The 22,296-nt window shown below is 40.0% G+C and overlaps 2 protein-coding genes across 5 annotated transcripts; both read left to right on the plus strand.

Annotated features, from left to right (window-relative positions):
* Window positions 1-2,345: 2,345 nt before the first annotated feature.
* kbtbd8 (kelch repeat and BTB (POZ) domain containing 8) lies at window positions 2,346-9,434 on the plus strand. Its single transcript, XM_063911655.1, has 5 exons — window positions 2,346-2,399; window positions 3,901-4,108; window positions 4,323-4,629; window positions 5,016-5,835; window positions 6,376-9,434. Exons 1-5 carry the CDS (start codon window positions 2,384-2,386, stop codon window positions 6,837-6,839), a joined length of 1,815 nt encoding a protein of 604 aa, XP_063767725.1. The 5' UTR covers window positions 2,346-2,383; the 3' UTR covers window positions 6,840-9,434.
* A 148-nt stretch (window positions 9,435-9,582) lies between these two features.
* Window positions 9,583-21,259, plus strand: LOC134882269 (monocarboxylate transporter 2-like). Of its 4 annotated transcripts, none has more exons than XM_063909890.1 (5): window positions 9,583-9,769; window positions 10,574-10,794; window positions 14,777-14,920; window positions 16,652-17,467; window positions 20,826-21,259. In XM_063909890.1, the coding sequence occupies exons 2-5, from the start codon at window positions 10,578-10,580 to the stop codon at window positions 21,131-21,133; spliced, it is 1,485 nt and encodes a 494-aa protein (XP_063765960.1). In that variant the 5' UTR covers window positions 9,583-9,769; window positions 10,574-10,577; the 3' UTR covers window positions 21,134-21,259. The 4 variants fall into 4 exon arrangements, with proteins under 4 accessions (XP_063765960.1, XP_063765963.1, XP_063765962.1 ...); XM_063909893.1 differs by having other exon boundaries at window positions 9,749-9,769; window positions 14,777-14,859; XM_063909892.1 differs by lacking the exon at window positions 9,583-9,769 and adding an exon at window positions 9,857-9,977.
* The last annotated feature ends 1,037 nt before the right edge of the window (window positions 21,260-22,296 follow it).

The raw sequence follows: 22,296 nt of genomic DNA on the forward strand, positions 1-22,296 counted from the left end.
AAGAGTATCAGTTTAAGTCTAAGCACTGAATTAAGCTGAAATGTTCATTTAAGTCTAAGTGTTGATTGAATCGGAGGGATCAGTTTAGCTAACAGCACTGCAAAGTGTTGACTTGGACAAAGTTTAAGTGATATATTAATATAGAAAAGTCAGTTGAAGCGGATGTCCTTAAATAAATCAGTGCTGAAGTTGTGGGACTTTGAAGAGTAGAATATTAGGTCTTGATTATGTTCAACGATGGAGACATTAGTGTTGTTTGAAATGTCAGCATAGGAATGCGTTAAGGGATCAGATGAACTGTAATCAGTGGAAGCAGATTAAGTCTCAGTTAAATTAAGAGATGAAACCAATGGAACTCTGGGTTGACAGGAAAATAAAATGAAACAGCAAGTTAATGATTTTGATATTTGAAAGGACAATCTGTGGTGCTAACATCATCAGACAGGTTTGGGTAATTATTTTTGCAAATCCATTAGTAAATGAATATTTATTAGGAGCACTAGCATTAAATGACAGGACGTTAAACACAAACACTTTATGGAAATCATTCTGTTCAACAAAAACAGTCATTAGTCTAGTTCTCTTGACAGTATGAGTCTGCATGTTGCAGGTACATGTTGTAAATGTCAGAAGAGCCAACTCTCAACTCGACTTTGATAGAGAGCTCAAATTGCAATGAATTATCAATGGCCATGGTCACAAAGGTTATTGCCTCATTATTGTTGACAGTTTGTGTGGAGAGCCTGAAATATGAAATCAACATAATAATAGAGATTTCAAATGAAACATTGAAGGTTGACATAATTGGCGGATGAAAGATGCGTTTTTCTTGTAGCAACTATTAATATTTAATCTTACATTTCCCATTTGTATGGAGAGATTTAATAACACTTGCTTTGCTAATCTAAACCATTCATGTACATCTATTTATAGATATAAGTGAGTAATGTAATGGTGTCTTATTGACCTGGTGACCACAATATGTAATCAATTAGGGCATGAAGTTGTCTTACATTATTATGCAATATTGGAATAAAACATACATTAGTTTATGCCATTGCCATCCAGGGTGGTGGTAATAAAGTATGCCCAACGTGGTATGAGACTAAGTGTAGTTTCTATGGATTGAATGTTGTTAATATTGTTCAGTTTCCCGCTATCATTAAACCTTATTTATTAAATTAACAATTTCTCTCTTAAAAAAGGAGCATGTTTGATAGGAATTGGGGGTTATAGAGTACAATTCCACTAAACAAGAGATTGGCATTTAACATTGTAATATCATTAATAAATAATAGATTTACACCTTCAATTGTAATTGGGTCAATCTCTGACAAGAAAACTGTTGTTCTAAGAAAACAATAGAAATAACTTAAATGTCATCACTTATTCATTACATAACTAAACAGTAAAAACTTTATTGCTTTGACTATTATTCTCAAGTTATCTGACCTCATTCACTTTCTCGCCTTGAGGTGGGAAATTGAAGCTACAGATTTAGCTGAATATCAAATACCTGCTCCCATTCACTCATGACCACTTGGAGGAATAGACAATTGTTTCCCATTAATAACTTAGACTGTGGCAGGCTGCCATAGCCTATTCACAATGTCAGCAACCCACTAGACTCAGACCACTCCATTCATCCATGATGTGTGTGTGTCTTTTTTACAATGTCAGCATCAAACATATTACTGAAAGCATAAATTGTCATACAGTTAAAAATAATATTTATTTTTCTATTCTTAGGTCATTTGTGTGTGGGGGGAGCGTAGTAGAGTGGGTACAGTGGATTATATTTGTAATATGTGATCATGATTGAATTGTACATATCACAACATTTTTAACCAGAAATTGATTACAAAAACACAATGATCCATATGAGTCAAAACTATTTCCTTTATTCTCTATTAGCACCAGATTTATGCATTCAACTTTAAAACGTACAATTCTATTAAGGGAGAACAACCTGAGCCAAGCCAAGGCTGCGGTAAACATTGCAGAGTGCGTATTTGAATGGGGGTCAAATATAAAGGGGACACATGCAAATAAGATGGATCGCTCCTTGATAAAAGAATAGTCTCTCTCCATTGATCCAACATGTTTATAAAAACCACACAGCCGCTTCAATCAGAGTGATTCCACATAACTAGTCTGTATCCAGCTGTTTAGATGACCCGCTTTGGTTTTTTAATGGTATATTACATCGATTGATCCGTTGCCGTGAATAATTTGCCCATCAACTTTTTTCCTATTTCAGAAAAAAGGGATCTGATTGGTTGTCAAAACCGGGATCCTCTTCTGATTGGTTGTTCCTTGTTTCCGGGGCCCCGCTGTGCCCTCACTGACGTTTCTCGGTCTGCCCCGAGATAGACTGGAGAGAATGGCTGCCAGTGGAGGTTAGCAAAAAAATCTTCATTGTTTTGTGTAGTAATCTGACTTAAATAATGCGTTTTAAAGTTATAATTTGTGTGTTTATATGCTTGGGAAGTGTCGTGTTATAGAGTACTAGAAAGAGTCGTGACATGTTGTATTCTCGTTTAAAAAGGTCAGGCTCTAAACGACTCCTGAAAAGTGTTGGTTATCGTTAGCCTCGCTATGCGGCTAACGTTAGCTGTCTGGCTAACTTTCGGCCGGTTAGCCTGCTACCCACAGCTGATTGTGTAAACACTTGTTTATGACAAGAGACGAATGTTAGACAAGAAGTGGTCATAGTTACTGTTATCAGGTGTAATGCATTAGACAGTGTGCTAAATACAGATGTGTTTGTCTAAGATTGAGACTTTGGTCTGGAAGCATTTGAGTTTTTATCGCCATTTATATCTCACAATGTTGTGTCAAAGAAAGCTGGCTAACATTAGCTTGGTACCTAGCTGCTAAAAGTTAAGCTTGTTGTCAACTAGCTAACGTAACGGCGAGCATTGCTGTTTTTGTGATACTCGAGCATTAAGACGAACCATTGTAATCTATTAAATGGTTTGTTTTCTTCCAGTTGCCTTTGAGTTCATTTAGCCCCCCGACACAGTTTCTGCAGTCACCGGGCATTGATCAGAGATGTTAGCAAGCTAGCTACCACCTGGTGAGACAGTATTTTTCAATGCACTCATCGCGAGCCTTTGTCCTGTCAAGGAGTTAGCATCGTACAACACGAGGTATTAGTTGGAAAAGTTTTTGCTCGTCGGCTGCTGACATTATAAGACGATAGTACAACATAAGAGAAGGCATGACGTTTCGTTGACACTTGTTTAACTTGCCATACCATGCGTGATAAGAAACGTGTTTACTTTGCAGGCACTTCTATAGGGGAACTGGATGCACGAGTTTATAGGCCCATGTGTTATTTCAGTCGGTCAGTGAGACAGTGAACAACTTTTGTCCGAAGGTAGAAACAATAAGAAATGTAGGATAAGAATACGTTGAGAAATGTTTTTCCAGTTGTCGAAGTCATTAATATAACTTACCAAATATACTCTTTGCCCAATCACAATACCTAAAACAACATTGTTTTTATGACCTTTTTTCGAATCCTGAATAAATCCCGTACCTTTCTGATTTAATAGAAAACACTGTCTGTCACCTTCATTTAAAGTAAAACTGTTTGACCTTTTTTTGCATTGTGTTGATTTAATAATAGTTGTTATAATAAATATGAGTCCTTGTGTCAACTCCAATTCTACCACTGTTAACATCTTGTGTTTTGTTTTAAATGCATGAGGTAGTACATGTGTTATTATCACACTTTGTTTATTTATGTAAACAGGTGAAATGAATTAAAGTTCTCAAAAAATAAATCCCAATTTAGGATCAATAAAGTAAACCTTACCTTAAGTCTTTACATTTTTTATGTGTTTCATGAGCGCTGTTGTGATGTTTCTCTCTCTCTTTGCATTGTGTGTTCAGAGGTAGGGAAGCTGTTACAAGTACAAAATGGGACACCTCCAAGCAACAACTTCAACGGAGTAGATGCTGTTCATGCCTGTAACCTCCTTCAGCAGCTCAAAGCCTTGTATGATGAAGCACAGCTCACAGACATCGTCGTAGAAGTGGACCATGGCAAGACTTTCTCATGTCACAGAAACGTCCTTGCAGCAATCAGCCCATATTTTCGGTGGGTAATGTTGCATGTTCATAAATGTTTGTGTTTTCACTATTTAATAGCTGGTAGAACATTACTTGTCCCTAGAGTGGGGTCGGGTACAGCTTAATTGATACATGTAAACATATTTAGATTAAACTTCCATGTCAAGTTTGAGCATGTTTGAATGTACATGCTGTAGTGAGTATAGTTGCATCATATGTGTTTTCTCCACCATCAACACCAGGTCCATGTTCACCAGTGGCCTTACAGAAAGCAGCCAGCGTGAGGTCAGAATCGTCGGGGTGGAATCTGAATCCATGCACCTCGTCCTGGATTATGCCTACACATCCAGGGTCACGCTCTCTGAGTCCAATGTCCAGGCCCTGTTCACTGCAGCCAGCATTTTCCAGATTCCTGCCTTGCAGGACCAGTGTGCCCAGTTCATGATCAGCAGACTTGACCCCCAGAACTGTATTGGGGTCTACATGTTTGCCGATGCCTATGGACATCAGGAGCTGAAGGAAAGCTCACAGGACTACATCCGCAAGAAGGTCAGTTTACATGAGTTCAGGATTGATTTCTTTACAGTGTTTTAGTACAGATGGGAATCAGTAAAACTGTGTCGTATGCTTATAAATAAAGTAATAATCTAAGAACGGGGTTCGAATGTATTTACATTTTAAGTATGTTTTGAATAAAGGAAAAGTTACCAGCACAGATACCAAAACCATTAAAAATCCTTTAATATCACAGCTTATCAAAACTATAATTTTACTCTGGGGCCTGGTACCTGGTGTCTGTACACATTCCTAGTTATTTTAATTGTGATTGAATGCTTATTTCTCCTGCCTCCGCATTATTGTTCATGTAGTAGTGCTTTCTCTGAGCAGTCTGTTTGGCTGCTAAACACTGAAACCTTCTTTTGTTTTTGTGGTAGTTCTTGTGCGTGTCATGGGAGCAAGAGTTCCTCCAGATGACCAAGGAGCAGCTGGTCAGCATTTTGAACAATGATGACCTCAACGTGGAGAAAGAAGAGCATGTCTATGAGAGCATCATCCGCTGGCTGGAGCATGATCTCTCCGGTCGTCAGGCCTACCTCGCCGAGGTGTTTTCCCAATGCATCCGTCTGCCCTTGCTGGATGAGGCCTTCCTAAGTCAGGTACCTGCCCCCTTCGCCTGTGCGCTATCCCTGTCTACTGACCCTGCTGAGGGCAAAACCCGCCTGGCTGGCACCAATGGTTGCCCACAGCGCCTGGGTATGACTGCTTCTGAGATGGTCATCTGCTTTGATGCCGCTCACAAACACTCAGGGAAGAAGCAGACGGTGCCTTGCCTGGACACAGCTACGGGACGGGTGTTCAAGCTCTGCAAACCCCCCAATGATCTCCGGGAGGTCGGTATCTTGGTGTCTTCAGAGAACGACATCTTCATCGCTGGAGGTTACAGGCCGAGCAACAGCGAAGTGTCCATAGACCATCGGGCAGAGAGCGACTTCTGGCAGTACGAACACGCTGGCAACCGATGGCTTCCACGCGCTCCTCTGCTGAGGGCCAGGATCGGCTGCCGGCTTATGCTCTGCTGTGGGAAGCTTTACGCACTGGGAGGCCGAGTGTATGAAGGCGATGGACGAAATGCTTTAAAGTCAGTAGAGTGCTATGATGCCAGAGACAACTGTTGGACAGCAGTGAGTGCTATGCCCGCGGCCATGGAGTTTCACAGTGCTGTGGAGTACAGGGACCGCATCTATGTCCTCCAAGGTGAGTCGGTGCTGCGTATGTGAAACTATAGGATCTCTACATATTTATCATTAATTAAAAACATGCAGAAAATAGGTACAGTATTTGAATCTTGTATGAAAAAGATATAGATGAGTGTATGTTAAAGGGACTGTGTGCTTTATAATCAGAAGGTATATTTTATTTTCTGTGTGTTCGATATATCGGATGATGATGTCTGCCTTGTCTGGAAAATAATTGGGACTAGATGGCAAAAATATATTTGAAAGAAACTTAACAGCACGGTCTCAAAAAAAATAAAATAACATGAACTCGGATTATCCACAGACCACATTCGAACAATCAATTCATTTATGTGGCGATTATTCCTACACAAGGGGCTTAAACAAGGTCTGCGGATTATCTGTAGTTGAGTTTTTGCTTATTATTATTATATGCGAGGAAAAAGAGACATTTCTACTGCCAATATTTCCAAAACTCACCTCAAAACAATCTACCTTTGATAAATAGCACTGCAGGTCATTTCAAGGAATTGACCAAAGCTCTTCTTATTTTCTACAGGAGAATATTTCTTCTGCTTCGATCCCCGTAAGGACTATTGGAGTCACCTCGCCCCGATGAGCGTCCCTCGGAGTCAAGGTCTGGCTGCCTTGTATAAGAACTGCATCTACTACATCGCCGGCATCTGCAGGAACCACCAGCGCACCTTCACCGTGGAGGTCTACGACATCGAGAAGAACACGTGGAGCCGTAAGAAAGATCTGCCCTTTGACCAAGCCACTAGTCCGTACATAAAGGCCATGCTGCTGCAGGGCAGGCTGCACCTGTTCGTACGGGCCACCCAGGTCATGGTGGAGGAGCACGTGTTTCGCACCAGCCGCAAGAACTCCCTTTACCAGTACGACGACGAGGCAGACGCATGGACCAAAGTCTACGAGACACCCGACCGCCTCTGGGATTTGGGCCGCCATTTTGAATGTGTGGTGGCCAAACTATACCCTCAATGCCTCCAGAAAGTGCTTTGAGGTCGCTGGCTTTGTGAACCTCAATCTCTTGAAGCAGAGGGAGAAGTGTGGTCCTGCCTGCCTTGTGCCTGGTGCTTCCTTGGGTTTGCACCACAAGGACCATTTTTTTGGTTAAGTCTTAAGTCTTTCAAACTTTGGTTTACCATGATCAAACTGGGGGTGCTTTTAAAGATTGCAGTATTTCTCTTTTTTTTTCCAGACGGCACCAACTACCCTACATGGATGCTTGTTTAAAAAACAGTACAATGAATCATAAGTGCAATTATCCTATTTTTTTGCTTGTTGTTGAGCCATGTTTTTTTGTTTTAGATATAGGTAAGGATTTTTACAAATGATAAGCATGCAAATGAGGGTATTGGCAAGAAAACGTGCCCTCCGGAGATATGGATGCTACGTGTCAGCATAAAGTGAAAATCTATATATATAAATAACTATATAAACTTTATATTCATACGGGTAAGATGATCACCATAGCTCATTAGTAGGTTGCTGGCTCTGAGGTTTGTGTGTGGTTTTTTTTCCTGTTCTCTTCTGAAGTCTTTCAGCTTATTTTATAGACTAGTTCTAATTTGAAGTGTGCTTGTGATTTACATTACCTTAGTGTTTTTGAAGCTTGAAGCTTGTATGACATTTTTAAAGCTCCCCCTTGATCCTTCACATGCGTCAGCGTGTCAAACAATACACTACGTGTGGCTTCCGAGCTATTTTTAAAGGTTTGTTTGAGATTCCAAGTTGCATGGGGGCTCATCACCTTCCCTCTCTTTGAGTTGGCATCCATTCTTTGTCACATGCAAAGAGAACTTAAGTGAAATGTTAGGATACTCACTCTCCACATTGGAGAAATAAGGACGGAGTCAAATACGTGGCAACACTAAGTGGAACGTTCAGACCAACTAACAGGCTTACCTCAGAAACTTCAGACATGTTTGATTAGGAGAAAAGGGACATTTAAGGCGATAGTGTTGATGAAGCAACTGTGAAAAGCTCAGTTGAGCATTGAGCTCTGTGGAGGTTGTTTTTTAACATCGGATTATGATCATTAGAAAAAGGTTAGAAGAGCCTTCCTCTTAAATGCCGAAAGAAAGCATTTGAGGTCTTGTTATAGTTGATCTGGTCATTGAAAGATAATTGTGTGGTAGCAATAAGTCATGGAACTGTGCTTTAGGCTATATTTCATTATATTACCTTAGTAAAAGTGCATTAATTGTTTTGTGTGCTTGTCTCTGTGCGTGAAAATCACAGCAGGTCCAATGATTGTGTGGCTGTTGCAGGCTTGAAGTGATGTGTCATTTAGTGCAGATTATTTGGGATGCCAATGTGCCTGTGGCTAAAAGAAAAAAAGAAAAGGGGGGGGGACAGTATCAAAAACTGCTCCTTGTGATGAAGAATATCTGAACAGTCTTACTCAGCATTGCACTGAATCACTCTCCACTTCAGCGGTCCATCACTGCAGACTCTCCGGGGCACCCTCCCGAACAAGCAGACTATATGAAAAAGCGAGGGTTGCTCTCGTGTGCTAATTCATCCAACAGCCATGAATCCGTCTTCACACGCCATCACACCGAGGACACAAAATTGTTGGTGCTGCTTTTTTCTCTTTTTTTTTGTTGACAATCTTGTATAGAAGAATTAATACCACCACTGGGTGGCATTCCCTGTGAAAGTGTGACATTTTTCAGTGCCGTCAATTTCCTCATGCAGGTTCCTGTGTCATCTTTGCACTACACATTTCTCTTGTATTTTATCTTAGCGAAAACAGAACCCGTCTATCACGAGAAAAAGTAACCACATAGCAATCATCCAAGAGATTTACATAAACTAAGACCAGAAGAGTCGCACTCGGTAAGGACTTGAGGATGCGACGTAACTTCTCCAAGAGAAGATCCATGGTTTTGACTTGACTTGGAGCTCATTTTAAATTGACCTGGCTCAAAACAGTGCTCTCAAAACAGCCACATGTCTACAGACAGCCATTTGAGAACCAGGAACCGAGAACTCTCAGGATTTCTACTGATACACAGTACTGTATTTAAATGTTTTTGTTATGTGTAATATACTGTACTATAGGTTTGCTGTACTTGCACAGTTTTTTAAACTTCTCTTCAGTTTTCTTTTATAACTTGAAAAAAAACAGATGTGATTTTTGTTTTTGTCTTCAGTGGCTGTTTTTTTTTTCTTTCTTTATGTATTTACTTATTTAGTTATAGTAGAGTAATCCTGCTCTGTTGAGGAAAAAAATGATTACCCGCACGAGTGATGCATTTTGATTTCCTCCCCTCAGTAGTACAGTAGTATTTCTTTGTAACATCTCACCGAAACTAAGCATTACAGATCGCGTAACTCCACTGTTACGTCACGTTGTCAAACACCAGTCATGTAATACAACAAGCTATAAACTGCTTTCTGTGTTCAAAAGTTCTACATAGCTAATTTTGGTCATTGAACGCATCACTTAAGGGTGCTATTCCATTGTGCTCATGCTTTTTCTTTCGCTGGTTTATATGGTTTTCGGGTTCGGGGTTATAGTGGTGGTTGAGCTCAACTGTGAAATTCACATTGCACATAATTTGAAAAATAAAACTATTAAAAGTGAAATGTGTTCCTTTTTTTTCACAGCATTTTCTTCTTTCCACACTGTTGTGTTTGTCTAACCCACGTCACAGCTAGAGATGCATTATGAGTCATCACACTGATAACGACACAGATCAAGATGCTGTAACAAGGTCAGGCACAGCGGTTTGACCTTTAGGCTGGAATACATGCAAAGCGGGCACAGCTACCAGTGAACCGGAATCTAGTCAAAACTGCGAGGGAAGCCCCCGGGCCATCCGTGAGACACGTGACCAGACTCCAAATAAGGCAGGCGGTTGAAACCATGGATGTATAAAACAAAGAGTTTGAAAAAGACCTGCGAAGACGCTCATTGAAAGGTAACCGATTTGTTTTAAACAATATAGTGTGTATCCGTGTAGTTCTTTATAAGTCACAAGTTTGAAGCAGCAGTGACGTGTTGTTGCTGATTTCGGTCTTTGTCCACGTGTGGAGTTTCCTCCTGTGCGACAAGACGAGCCTTTCTTTCATTCAAAACTTTTAGTAAGCCTTAACAACTTATTGACACAGTTTTAGGAGGACAACGCGGTAAGGTTAGCGTCTCTTTGCTGGAATACTTTTTTTATTAACTTGTGGTTTTAGTCAATATCTGAACTTGGAGATATTTACTTAGGATGTTATATGCCTGTCTCACCACTCAACACACACGATGGAAAACTTTTGTTTAAACTGCATTTAAAATATGTATTTACACTTTCGTCAACGTTGTGATGCTCATTATCTTGCACACTGTCACATGGTAGCTCTTTATTCGCCATTAAGAGGCAAATTAACCACACGTTATAATTTAAAGGAGCAGTGAGTAAATGATCATAGGAATGACCGGCGTTTATCACATCTACGTATCAAACGTTTCACAGTCACATACATGTACTTAGTTTTCTTCCATTGTTTATAACTTGTGTCAACGTTGTGAGCTTCATTCATACACACCGTCACGTGCTTGCTGTTTATTTGCCCTCGAGCCGGTCTTTTATTTTGAAATTTGTCAACACAGTGTTTGCAGTCATTGAAATATTACTTTAAAAATAAACATTCATCAGCTTTTTTTTTCTAAGGGTGAGGCCTATATTTAGTTTCTTTAATAATAACAACTCCATGTTTGTTTTCCTCTCCATCAACAGGAACATGTCCCCTGCTCCAGCAGATGAGCTGTGCCGCAAACCCCTGGATGGTGGTTGGGGCTGGATGGTTGTAGTCGGGGCTCACATTTCCATAGGATTTGCATACTCCACTCCGAAAGCGCTGTCCATTTTCTACAAAGAGATACAGGAGAATCTAGGGGCCAGTTCCAGTGAAATAGCATGGATTTCCTCCATTATGCTAGCTGCCATGTATGCAGGCGGTGAGTTTATTCTGTCAGACTTGTTTCTTACAACTCAACAGTACACACATAATGCGTTTTGGTGAGGTACCATGCACACTACCTGTCTTTTAATGACTCAGGGCAGTATCTTCATTTATACAACAACATTTCTGTCTCCAAACATAATGCATACATACAGTTCATATTAACATATCTAAAATGTGTTTAAATAATGTGTGACCACGATATTAACTCAGTAGGACATTTTAAAATTGATAACAGTTCTCTCTGATGGACAAACTGATGTTACTTTTACCTGAAACATGTCTTTATATCTATCAATATATACTATCCTGTATATAGTTGTACTGCTTTTTCAAAATAGTTTTTGAGCTCACACACTGTTATGAGCACCTGGGATAACCCTATATCACCAGATACGCTACACCTGGGTACCTTAAACAATACAACTTCAAACCCAGAGTTGCTTCTGAGAGGTTTTGAACTTGATAAAAGCTCATGTACCTTCAAGCCATCATTGTTTCTGTAGCCAACACCTCTAAATCAATACTCTTAACATGAGTTGAGAACATCTTTGTCCTGCGGGTTTAAATTCTGAGGTTCTTTTTTTGTTTCTGCCTAGGTCTGTTTTTATTGTATTGTGTGCTCTGATTGCTCTTACACACTGAGTTCACCTCCAACATATACCTCTGATAATGGTCTGCTGCTTATCAAACACTCTTTAAATTGCCTCACATCTCTTCAAAGTTGCACTTGAACACACCACAACGAGTAATGCTAAGGGCAAGCCGACTGCAGGCGTCCCCAGAGTAAATACCAGTTTTACAGCAAATCATTTTGGTATTTGTCAGTCCTGTCTTGAAGTAGAACAACAGTTGTGCTGTATAGTAATTTGGACCAGATAGATAATGTATAAATTGTCTTCACATGACTAACTGCACCCACTCAAATAGTGTTAGGCTGCCTAATAAGAAGAATGATGTTAGCATGTGTGGCTCACCTGACTCAAATCTGCCACTGGTTATATTGAGTCATTTATGAGAAGTCTTCAACTTTTAAGACTTAATAAGAAACAGTTTTCTTTGATGACAACATGGTTTGATGCATTAAAAATGTTCTCTTTCTTAACTAACATCATTATTGGCTGTTCAATTTGTCCAACTACTGTTAGACTAAACGTTCGGTTTTGTGGAGAATTGTTTGTTTTCTTTCCAATCCAGTCAATAATCTTGCGATCAGATCTTGTGATCCCTTTAGACCAGGGGTGTCCAAACTTTTTTCCCCAAGGGTCACATACAGAAAAATATATACGAAGAGCTGGGCTGCTTATAGAGGTGCATATTGCCTCATAAGTTAAGTTAGCAAACAAATCAAATGTAGGTGAATAATGCGCGATACTTGAAAATGGTTCATCTCTCTTTAGGGTTTCATTAATTTTGTTGGCAGCTCATTCCTTAAAACAGAAGCCTCAGATTGCTTATAATAAGAGTAAATATGAAGGTTAAATTTCAAGCTTGTTATAGAAATAAGTTATTGGGCTTTTTTTTTCATCAACTAAGATTTGTTAGAAAATGTTTTACATTCTAAATGACTGAATTTATTTGAAAATTGGCTCATTCATATATTTGAACATACATATTTGAGAAGTACAATATAAGACAAGCAAATGTTTAACTTGTGGGCCATATTCCATTATACTTTTAGAATTTGCAGTGGTGCCGATTCAAAATGGCCTGAGGGCTGCATTTGGCCCCCGGGCCGTAGTTCGGACACCCCTGGTTTAGACAAACGACAAAATTCAGCCAACAACACTCTGCTGCGTTTGCAATATGGGGGTGGCAACACACAGTGTGATTGCAGGCTTGGTGATGCATTGGCAAATTAAATATGTACAAACCACAGACTGTATTTATAAAAGCACAAATGTTAATTCTTGGTAAATGACATTCCTAATGGGATGCTGTGTTTTTATACTTGGTTTAACACAACCTCAGCTTTATAAATTCATCTTTTTATCGTCTTTGGTATTTGTTACTGGGAAAACTCATTAGATTACATACAATTAAAATAATAAAAGATCTTGTGGAAGATTCCCTTGAATTACTAGCTGCTTTCAAGGTTACAGGACACACTGGGTCTGTGACTCACCTGCACTGAGCTCAGAGAGGCCTAACTGTTGAAATATTCCTCTCCACTGTGGCTCAGGCACAGGGCTTTATCATATTGTCCTTGGCAAGGCTTCAGCAATGTCACCCAGTGGAGGAGAGAGACAGGGGGAATATATCAGAGGTAGGTTCAGCACGCTAGGGTCTGACACCAGGGTCCCATGGGAGAAACATGACAGCCTTCTCTGAGAACCTCTGACTCAAGAAGTCCGAATGATAAAGTTATAATGGAAGTAGAAATGGTGGCAATGCAGGAGATGCCCTATTGTGACACAGCTACAGTGGGATAGATGATCTATCTTTGACCCCAAGGGCTGCTGGTTAACTGTATAAACAGCAGGATGGATATTTTTATTGCATGTAGTGCAGTTAAAGTGGTACAGCAGGTACAGATTGAGGACAATTCAGCAAGAAGTGGTACAAGGAAAGATAATTTGGACTCAGCTGTGACTAATCTGCCCCTCTGTGTTTATGCATGAAGGTGCATAAAGAAGATTGTTTTGGTTTACAGTAAATGACATCAGTACATACAAATACCTTTAAAAAAAAAAAACAACAACCTCAGATCTCAGTTGTTTCAGTACATTTGGCTTGAGGTATCCCAGCAAGATAGCAGCTTGTTAGATATAGATTTCATGCAGAAACCTCCCAATGCTGTTCATTTGAAGTCGATTCAATTATTAGTTTAGAAAAAGATAACTACAATTATTTTAAAATGTATTTACAGTAAGATGTTTGTCGGGGAAAGCCACTTATTTTCTGGTTCCAGTCTGTAAATTGTGAGTAATGTGTTTCTCTAAACTACGGTAAATTGAACTGAATATCTTTTGGACTTTCAGACTGTAGGAAACCTTGACTGTAATACTTCTGGATATTTCACATTTCTTTAAACTTTTTAAAGAGCAAACTATTCATAAAACAATGAGCATATTGATTTATAATGAATGAAATCCTTATTTTCAAGGCTGACATGCTACAGTACTACTGCAGCAGCCTCAAGATGTTCAATGAACTGAGGGAAAAGAGAAGGAGGAAATGCATTTCAGCTGTTGTGTTCTGTTGTTGACATTCAAAGCTGCGTTTAATGACGATAAACTAATATTTCCACTCTAAATGAATTCAGAGCACACATGTTTAGTATGAGATTACATAGATTTACATAAAACTGTTTCTATACGCAGTGAGACATCAATCATAAGCCATGGTGAACATGTTCCTGAAGACAGTAGGTGTCTTCTAAACATGTAATCCTCTTACGGCTTACCGGGCTGTTTTCAATAATCACCCTCCACACAGAAGCAACCCCCCCACCTCTGCATTGAAAAGCCTCTGCATGTTAAGTTTTCAATAATCATGGCAGCCAATTTAGTAGTTTGATTGATTATTTGCCCATTTTTCCATATAGATCTCGTGAAATAAATATATATTGAAATGATTGGTTTTTATTGCAAGGAGAAGAAAGAAGGTTTCATTATGACCCGCTGCAGAAAGACTGGTGCTGCAATGTCACTCTTTCAGGCAAGGTTATGAATGCAGGGAAGACTGACAGCATATAAAAAGCTGTTTAATTGCTGATGGATCACAGAGTGTAGCATTTTACATCATATATGGAGATATTAATGAGTCGCCGAGTTGTGTCCCCAAAGTGTGGTTGTGTTCCGTTATCCTCTATGATGTCATTCTGACCTTGCTTTGGTCCTAGAAGGAGAACTGCAGTGTAAACCCTTGATCAAAAGCAGTACTTGAGTTAATTACTAACTAACTGCTGACTTTATAGATGTAACATAATTGAATCTCTTTCTCTGTCTTTCTCCTTGTCTTCTTCCTCTTTGCAGGACCGGTGAGCAGCATGTTGGTGACACGCTTTGGAAGTCGGCCAATAGTCATAGCGGGTGGACTGATGTGTGGGGTATCTATGGTAACCGCTTCTTTTGGGAACTCCATGGTTTATCTCTACCTTTGCATTGGCGTCATTGGAGGTAAAGTGCTTGGATTTATTTTTGATCTGTTACAACATCCTGTGTCCTAAAAAAATTATAGAACAACCATCTGCCTGCTGAGCCACAGACACCCCAATATGGATCCCAGAAGTGTTACCTCTCCGTTTACCATTCCCATTAGCCTCGGTAAAGCTCCTTCTAGGTTAGAGAAAGTCTTTCATAACCTTCCAGACTCTCTGGTTTGCCAGACCTGCTTCCCCTGACTGGGCTGCCCTGCTGATGGGTCGGGGCCCAGGGCATCGACTCTGGCTCCTGAGGTGATGTAAGAGCACCGAGGGGACCAGGACGGTAATTAAGACAGAAGCATCCCTGATCCCAGAGAGCATGGTCTTCCGTGGCCCTCTGTACTCTCCCGTAGGCTCCCATCACGGCCGTCACATGGGGTCTCCCTGCCACCCTGCGAGCCTCATTACCCTGCCAAGGACTGCTGTGAAGGATTAATAGGCCCAGCAAGGGCCTGGGCCATGTGCGGGGCCTGAGGGCATGTGTGTGCCCGGCTCTGCTCCCCTGTGCCCGGGCACACCTAGCAGACGTGCCGACATAAGCTTACACACGTGCATACTCGAATATATAAGCACTTACTGAATCTTGTGTAAAACACAAAGATTTCAGTAAGATATTCATACAGCTCCTGCCCCAGATTTGTTTCCGCTCTGCACCTTTTGCATTTGAAGAACTAGTGGGAAGTGGGGAGTCGTATTGGCTGGTTAGTGTAGCTGCCTAGTTAAGATAGCAGTGGAGAGGATTGTAAGAATAACAGACTGAAATAGAAACAGTTGACCGTTGAATAGAGGCAGCTCGAGGGGCTCTGGTTGGCTGATGGACTTTAAACCATGTGATGATAATCTGTCCCACCAGTAAACACAACGAGATAAGGTGGGACAGGTTGGAGTATTCATTTTAACAAGAGTAAATTAAATCCTAGAAGTCAGAATTTAACACATTTTTCAATCTACTTTTTTGTGAATCAGTTTTGAAAACATTTTATGTATAAAGTTTCAGACATTTTACTCAAACATTACATTTCACTTAATCTTCCTTAATTTCATTTGTTTTCAACTGCCCTCCTCACCGTGTTTATTAAACATGATGAGTATCTTCTCCAGTGTTTGGACTAACTTTGTATGTTTTGACTGATACAAGGTGAGCTGTTGTAAAGTTAGGGTTTTGTATAATGTTCTGATAAGGTATGGTAAAATTGTGATTTATTTTTATATTAGAAAGCTATTCCTGTAACACACCTCTACTATATACATTTTAGTTTTTATAAATGATCTGTTTGGACACACTTTGATAAATTCACAGGAAAACTAAACCCTTTTTACCTTGTGTTTCATCATGAGCCCAGAGAAGATGATTATATTGCCATTAGAGAGAGAGAATATATCACCCTTAACAATCTACCTGTAGCTCTTCATGTTCATGCTAAATAAGGTGCTATTAAATTGAATTTTTGGGTAAAAAGGCAAGCGAGGGAATATATTACCCAGGCTCTCTAATTTATTTCTACTTTAAATGGAGAAATTATTTCTGCAATAATTCCAGCTCTCTGTAATGAGATTTTATCCAGCCAAAGTGAAGTGAGATGGAACCTTAATGAGCACCAGGCAGAATCAGTCTTGATTTAATTTAGCGAGTACCCTTTGGAGTTTAGGTTCAGGAGGATGTTCGTACTTTTTTAATGTGACTTTTCAATCTGTCTCCTCACAGGTTGTGGACTCTCCTTAAACCTCAATGCATCTCTCACCATCATCAGCAAGTATTTCCTGGTCAAGCGGCCGTTAGCTAACGGACTAGCCATGGCCGGGAGTCCCGTGTTTCTGTGTCTCCTGGCCCCTGTTAACCAATATTTACTGCAAATTTATGGCTGGAGAGGAAGTCTCCTTATCCTCGGGGGTCTGATGCTCAATTGTTGTGTCGCTGGGGCTCTGATGAGGCCTGTCATTGCGCCTTGTAAGACATCCAACTGTGAACCCCAGAAGAAGCTGAAGGAACAGCCAAATGACTCCCACACCAAGCTAAAAGAAGGCTGTATGAAGAATGCCAAGAGCTTCTTGGATTTGACCTTCTTCAAAGATAGAGGCTTTGTCATTTACCTCATTGGGAGCATAATGTTCATCTTTGGTGCCTATGCACCCATTGTGTTCCTGTCAGCCTATGCTATACGACAAGGCGTAGAGGAATTCTCAGCAGCCTATCTGCTCACTATCATGGGCTTTGTGGACATGTTTGTTCGGCCTGCCACCGGCCTGATAGCCAGCAGCAAGTGGGTCAGGCCCAGGATCCAGTTCTTCTTCAGCTTTGCCATGGTTTTCACCGGCACTGTCCACTTGCTGTGCCCACTGTTTGAAAGCTACACCTTCCTGGTGACCTACGCTGTGTTTTTTGGCGTGGGATTCGGCATGGTTTTCGCCCTGATATTCGAATGTTTGATGGACCTGATGGGGAACGAACGCTTCCCCAGTGCTGTTGGACTCGTCACCATCATAGAGTGCTTCCCCATGCTACTGGGACCGCCTACTGCAGGTAACAGTTCACGCTCAACCTACACTATCCATTTATAGACATGACTGAATTGTACAGACTCACTGAAAAAACCAGACCTCTTGTCTATGTTTGTCTGGATTACTTAGTACTTACTTTAAACTCACTTTGGATAGCCTTACACTGATTCGTTCTGCATCCAATACGTCAAGGGAAGAGAATAATGTTCACAAACTGTGTACACAAACATACAACAAAACTCCACTGTTACTGGAGGAATAAATAGCCAAGTTGGTGCAGGCTCCTTTGTAAATAATGCAGTACGCTGAGTAACAGCAAGGTAAATGTTGTCTCTTCTCCCATCCCTATCTCAGTCACTGGTTGTCCATTGTGTTATATTAGAGCACCATTTCCAGCTGGAATGCCATTACTCTAAAATAGAGCAAGATCATCAATGATTGACATATAGGAGATTCAAAACTACCGTCAGTAAGTCCAACAATAAGACCTATGTTCTTGCTGCTCACATATTTGAGGTGAGACATTTTGAAAAATGCCATGTGCTCCTTTTCAAAATAAGCTTTTTATGAGAATATTTTGTGTTACTTTACCTCGGAAGCTCATTGGCTGCCACAAGATGGAACCTTTAGTTTTCAATGGATAATTTATATATATTATAATACTGATAAAAGAGAAACTCCTTACCTTATTTGTTTTGCTCAGCATCACCCTATAAGCTAAACTCTTTTTGCTTACCAGCCTGCAACAAAGAAGAAAAAGTCATTTTCATGTGCTGACTGATATCTGCAGTGTTCCTTTGTCTCTCATCGGGCTTTAGATTGAAGTGTCGGAAGCTCCCTTCATGGTGTCAATAACTGTGTAATCAGAGGGATATTGTTTACCATCTCTGCTTCATTGCCATTTTCAAGATTAGTGTACTTCTGAAACCATCACTCTAAAACACCCTTCATGGCACATAATGACAGTAACTGGTTCTGAAAAAGGAGTTTCAGAGAAAATTGTTTTTTTGACAATTTGTCAAAAATGGATCAAAATCTTTTATCTTTCATTTAAACGAAGAAAAACATTTCTTCTTGCATTCAAATGTGTTGATGTCGCTACTCTGTTGGGAAATAATCTCACAGAAAAGATGTTATTGCCTTAGATGCAGTTCATGTTTTGTAATAACAAAAAGTAGAAGTAGCACACACGGTGTCATTGCATCTCTTAAGTTACCAGCAAAGTGAGGCTTTTTGGGATCTGTTTAAAGCCTGATAGATGAATGGTTTTTTACATTAAATGTGGCCGTTGGGCAATTACAGTTGTATTTATAAGAAAAGGGTAATTATTGCAATGATAAATTGAATAATAGAAAAGTATTAATAACAATTTTGATAGAAACCAGGCATTTTTCCCAGTTGCAGACTTTGAAGTGATGTTGGACAAAAATAACCCTTCTGTCCTTTAGTTAATCAGTTTGGGATTTATTAATTCCAATAAAAAGCTTAGGATTATTAATTCAACATGGTTTGTTTTATTATGGATCATCATGTATAAGAATAAAGCAAGAAAACAAACCAAAAAAATCCTAAAGTTTCCAACATTGTCTTCCCATTTTGCTAGCAATTACATTAACCACATGCAGTATTTGAAGCATGTGTGTTAAGCAGATTCAGAAGAACAAAAGTGTCTTTCTCACCCTTAATGCGAGTATAGAGTAAGTTATGAGGTTTAAAAACAGTTGGACACAGAATAAACAAGCTATCAAAATGTCTTGAGCTCTCACTCTCCGCTCAGCTTGTTCATCAATCAATGTGTCAACTTTTCAACCGAGGCCTTTTCAGTTTTCTGAGTACACTGAGGACGTGCCGCACTGTAGCTGCACATGACTTCCTCAGCTCTACACATTGGGCCACTGCTCCTTTCCAACCTGAGTTTTAATGAGGTGAAAATGTAAAGGCCCCCCAGTCCAATTTAATAGGGTAAATAAGCGCCTCCCTGCACGTCTAACGCTCTCCTCCAGAGGGCACAATCGTTATTCCTCCCCTAACTATTCTGCTTGTTACTGCACCCCCAAAACCTCCGGGTCAATCCAATTAGGAGGAAGTGAGGTAAGTGGGTGTAATTAGCCTCTCGCTTTCGGTGTTTAATGACGCTCAGTTCAAACTCTCATTGAAGTCCTGTACCTGGGCCATAATTAAGCTGTGAATACATTAAAAAGAGAAAGAGGTGACCATGCCAGATGGACTTAATTACCGCTCAGCCAATCAAGGGCTGCCTTAATGAGGGCGATGGTCATTGTCGTACACGTGCCAGACGAGTGCTATCAATCAGAGGATACACGTTCAAAAACAAAGTGACCCCTCCTAGTGTAGCTCTGCACAGTGCTGACACAAAACTGTATCATTGTTGTTGTGAAGACGGTATTTAGCCTAATTTAGGAGACCTACCAAGGAAAATAACTTTTAATTTATTAGGTCTTGATGAAAATACTATAACTTGCTATGATATAAAGGTGCTGTTAAAGCTGAGATGGGATTGAGCTAGCTGGTCATAGACATTTTGGGGGGAAACAAAGAACTTGTTGTCAGAAACACTCCAGAGTTTGGTGATAATGTGATGATGAAATTGTTAAATCATTTGTAAATATAAGGTATTTTTAATTATCGAATGCTGCTGATACTGATTGAAATGTATAGCTTCCTTCTACTGAATGAGTTACACCTTGTTAGATCATTTTGCGTAACGTTAAAGACAATAAAGGAAAGTACTCCTTTACAATGATTCAGATATACGATCTTAAATGGCATTAATGAGGTGTCTTCACCTCGTGAATGGACATATAGACATACTGTCCTGATAGCGCCACTCACCCATGGACCAACGTCTCGAGGATGGGGGGTCGGGGTTTGGTTAAGACTCCAGCCTAAACCTGATCTAAACTACATTTGTCACTTTTCTGCTCGATATTTATGGCTCTGAGAATGGGCTTCTCTTCTGATTCGTCTCGGTAGCGGCCGTCCAAATTGCCTTCCTCCGGAGACGCGGGGAGAGCCAGTGAGGGTGTAATGGCCCTCTGTCATATCCGACATGGCTCTCCTCAAATTGGCACACACACACACACACACACACACACACACACACACACACACACACACACACACACACACACACACACACACACACACAGAAGCCAAATCGGAGTTTGGTCTTGTTCTTCACCTTCAAACTTGAAAAGTGGCCGGATGAAGATGCTATTCAGTGACGTATTTGTGTTATGTTGCCCATGGTGTACAACTATTCGAAGTGTTCTTTGTTTAGACATATTGAGGCATAAAATGGGTAACACTGACACTTGTTGGCTGAAATATTCTTATCACCTCTGTCCTTCTCCATACAGGATTACTGGTGGACATCTTTGGGGACTACAAGTACCTTTTCTTCATGTGTGGCTCAGTGATCTTGAGCGGCGGGCTCTTCCTCTTCGTCATGAACATCTACAACTACCACATGCTGGAGAAGGAGAAGCCAGGAATGGACAGAGAGAAGAAGCAAATAAATGTAGAGAGCCAGGCGCATCTGACCGCCTCAGAGGTGGAGATGAAACGGAACCCAGAGGCAGAGATGGAACGAAGCGAGCCCGAGGCTAAAGAGGCAAACGGAGTCCAGAGAGAACCACAGCCGGAGAATGCAGAAACACCAGACTAATTTGGACTAACATGTTACTCTCCAGCCAGGGGCTTTTTAGGCCTTGCAGGAGAAGACGATGCAACAAGTGACGCAATTGAAAGTCCAACCTGGAACTTTGCTCTTAGGTTCACCTCTGCCACCATTAATCTTTTTTCTTTTTCATCAATAGACAAACCTTCAAATACGAAACAGGTGCACAAAAGTTAAGTCATTTAACAAGCAACAACAGTAGGAGCCTATAGTCATGTTTTTGACTCTTCTAAGCAGTGTTACAGCATGGACGTGTGTGCTGACACTTATGGGTACGCCATTAGTCTTGCAAGTATTTTTACTTTATTTTTAGTATTTTTTTAACTTCCTTTTAACATTTTTGTGCATTTTGAACCTGCTGATGGCTTCAGAAGAAAGAGTCACCAAAGTTGTTTTGATTTATCTGTGTCGGTACTAAAATCTATGGCAATCAGTTAAAATGTTGCTGAGATATTTTGTTGTCAACTACATGGTGATGCTATATTTCCTTGGCAGCATGAAAGTATTGGTACACAATTCACGCAGTCCAGGTAATGCACACAGCCTTAATATCTGGAAGTGAGTGTTTGCACTAACACCTTTCTCTCACATAATTATGAACCAACACGTTTTAACTCGTGATGTTGTTCATTAGTCTTATGAATTTAAAATGTTTCTTTTTGCACTTGCAGTGTTTACATAACAAAACTGACAATTGGTTAAACTCATTAAATACTGTAGCTTCCCGTAAGCACATTAGCATATTCAAAGTGTGGCTACTAAGTGAGTCTGAATTGCACAACCTGTAACAGAACCTGAAATTTATATTGACATAAAAGTATTCTCTAAAGCAAATATTTCTTGTATTTAAATAGCTGTGAGCATTTATTTCATTTGAACATTGATGACATATTATAATCTATGAAATTTGTTCTGCAGTTATGTTATCATTTTGTGTTGACATTTGAAAGTCTGACGAGAATGGATTTCCGTGCATTGTTAATTGATCTGATGCTGCGTGTGTATTTGCCTTAAACTGTGAGTGACTGATTAAAAGAGTGTATGATTTTAAGATAATTCTAAATTCAGATATTGTGGGGTTTTTTTTTTCTTCAGTTTATAGATTTGTGTTACTTAGAATATATTAATGTTAGATTTTCTAGTTTGATTAT

The sequence above is a fragment of the Eleginops maclovinus genome, chromosome 20, assembly GCF_036324505.1.
Source record: "Eleginops maclovinus isolate JMC-PN-2008 ecotype Puerto Natales chromosome 20, JC_Emac_rtc_rv5, whole genome shotgun sequence".
Taxonomy (NCBI): Eukaryota; Metazoa; Chordata; class Actinopteri; order Perciformes; family Eleginopidae; genus Eleginops; species Eleginops maclovinus.